Source organism: Sceloporus occidentalis, unplaced genomic scaffold (assembly GCF_023333645.1).
Source record: "Sceloporus occidentalis isolate IW3139 unplaced genomic scaffold, rSceOcc1.0.p SCAF_324, whole genome shotgun sequence".
In the NCBI taxonomy this organism is placed as follows: domain Eukaryota; kingdom Metazoa; phylum Chordata; class Lepidosauria; order Squamata; family Phrynosomatidae; genus Sceloporus; species Sceloporus occidentalis.
Window position 1 is genome coordinate 364,389 of NW_028317304.1, and position 2,035 is coordinate 366,423.

The following is a 2,035-nucleotide window of genomic DNA, read 5'->3' on the forward strand; positions in this document are numbered from 1 at the left end:
TGGGACATGAGGTTTGCTCAGTGAAGATATTTTGGGGTTTGCTTGTTTTTATATATTTAACTCTTTCATTTATTTGGTTTTGCCTATACCTCTGCATGCCACCTTGGACTTTTCTCAAACGCAGCAAATGTTGTCTGGTCAGAAAACCTTGATGAAGCTTTAAAGGAATAAAAAGAATGGCCAGAATATACCCAGGGTGAGTGGGGGGCAAACAGCAGGAGCCAAAAGCAACAGGCGTGTAAAGACTATGGCAGACTAAAATCAAACTTTGTAAAAATCCAAGTTTAATTAATTTTTAAGTTTTTGAAAGAAAATTTTTTTTAGGCTCCTTTTAATCTCTTCATTCCGTAGACTGTATATAACGGGGTTCAACAACGGGGTCATAATAGTGTAACACACAGAAATCACTTTCTGTAATGCCGAATATTGTCCTTTAGACAGAATCATGTAGTTAAACACCAATGTCCCAAAATACATACAGACCACGGTCAGGTGGGAGCTGCAGGTGGAGAAGGCTTTTTGTCTTCCAGCTGAGGTGGAGATCCGGAGGATGGCGGCAATGATGTTAATATAAGTTATAGAGATGATCATTAACGGTAGAAATGCTATTGGAATAGAACTTACATCAGTTAATATTTCATTAACCGATGTGTCTGAACAGGAAAGTCTGAGAAGTGGAAGAAAGTCACAATAAAAATAGTTAATTGTATTTGACCCACAAAAGGTCATCTTGTTTAAAAGAACAATCTGTGGTAAAGAAATAATTATTCCGCATTCCCAAATGAAAGATGCAAGAAGATTACAAAGTTTAAGGTCCATGATGGAGGAATAACGCAATGGGTTACAGATGGCCAAATAGCGATCGTAGGACATTGCAGTGAGGAGCAAACACTCATTAGTGGTGGCAACACAGAAAAAGTAAAATTGGGTGAAGCAGCCAGCCTTGGACATACGAGTTCCTTCTCTCAATATAATGTGGAGCATTTCAGGTTCGATGGTTGTGGAGAGAAGGATGTCGTTGAGAGACAGGTGGCTGAGGAAGAAGTACATCGGAGCGTTGATGTGGCGACGCACGACGACCAGTAATATGATGGTGAAATTAGCCAATAATGTTATAATATAACTTATTAAAAACAAAAGAAAGACAATAACTCTGGTGCTGTGGATGTTCTCAAATCCCAGGATCCAAAATTCCGTGATTGTCGTCTCGTTCTTAAAATGCTCAAATTTTCACGTATAAAAAAAAATAATAAAATGAATCTCTGAAACACAAAATGTGTAAGTGGACAAGAAAATTCAGGAGAAAAACTTTACAAACGTCTTTCCCTAAATACTGTTTTTTCTTACAGTTACGACCCAACAGTGACTTTAGGAGGTTTTCTCCAAAAACCTTTAAGGGGATAATTAAATAAACCTGATTTTTAAGCATTTAGATAAAAACATTTAGTGGTGCTAAATTCATGAACTACCTTAAAGCTTTCACAGATCTACGAGGAAAAATTGGAAATATAAAAACAGAACTCATCATTCACACCTAATTTGACAATTTTACCAAATTTTCACCTATTTTTAACAATTTTCATACCTGTGGAAGCCCAAACTCACCTTGTCTTTGAACTTGTCATATTCAGAAAAGCCTTGTGATGATCCCATGAACTCTTACATTTAATAATTATTACAGATTATTGATATATAAGAAGGTGTCATATCCTCCCCAACACTTCAGTAATCAGAGGTGTAAAGTGCAGCGATATAACGCATGTCAACGAGAATCAAACTTTCTATGTAATTTATATGTGGGAAACGATACATGAAAGATCCGGGAGTCTTCCTAAAAATATTCATTTTTAAAATATATCACACATTAATTTGCTGAATATGGAAGAATATTTGCCAGAAGCATCTATTTTGGCATAAATGTATTTTCTATTATTTTGTTACATTTGCTGAATATGTACTACGCAATGTGTTATTGTTAAACCATGTATTCTATACACGTCAGATGTACATAAATAAGTAAAAAAAATCTTACCAT

At 35.5% G+C, this 2,035-nt stretch overlaps 1 protein-coding gene across 1 annotated transcript; it reads right to left on the reverse strand.

Annotated features, from left to right (window-relative positions):
• Positions 1 to 288: 288 nt before the first annotated feature.
• LOC149274564 (olfactory receptor 5V1-like) lies at positions 289 to 1,653 on the reverse strand. The gene is made up of 2 exons (XM_089505348.1): positions 1,586 to 1,653; positions 289 to 1,123 (listed from the first exon to the last, which is right to left on the reverse strand). The coding sequence occupies exons 1-2, from the start codon at positions 1,651 to 1,653 to the stop codon at positions 289 to 291; spliced, it is 903 nt and encodes a 300-aa protein (XP_089361474.1).
• Between the last annotated feature and the right edge of the window lie 382 nt (positions 1,654 to 2,035).

Coding starts and splice junctions, on each gene's coding strand:
- LOC149274564 (XM_089505348.1), bottom strand. CDS start 1,653: ATGGGATCATCACAAGGCTTTTCTGAATATGACAAGTTCAAAGACAAG. Junction 1,124..1,585: donor GTGAGTTTGGGCTTCCACAG/GTATGAAAATTG, acceptor GTTTTTAATAAG/TTATATTATAACATTATTGG.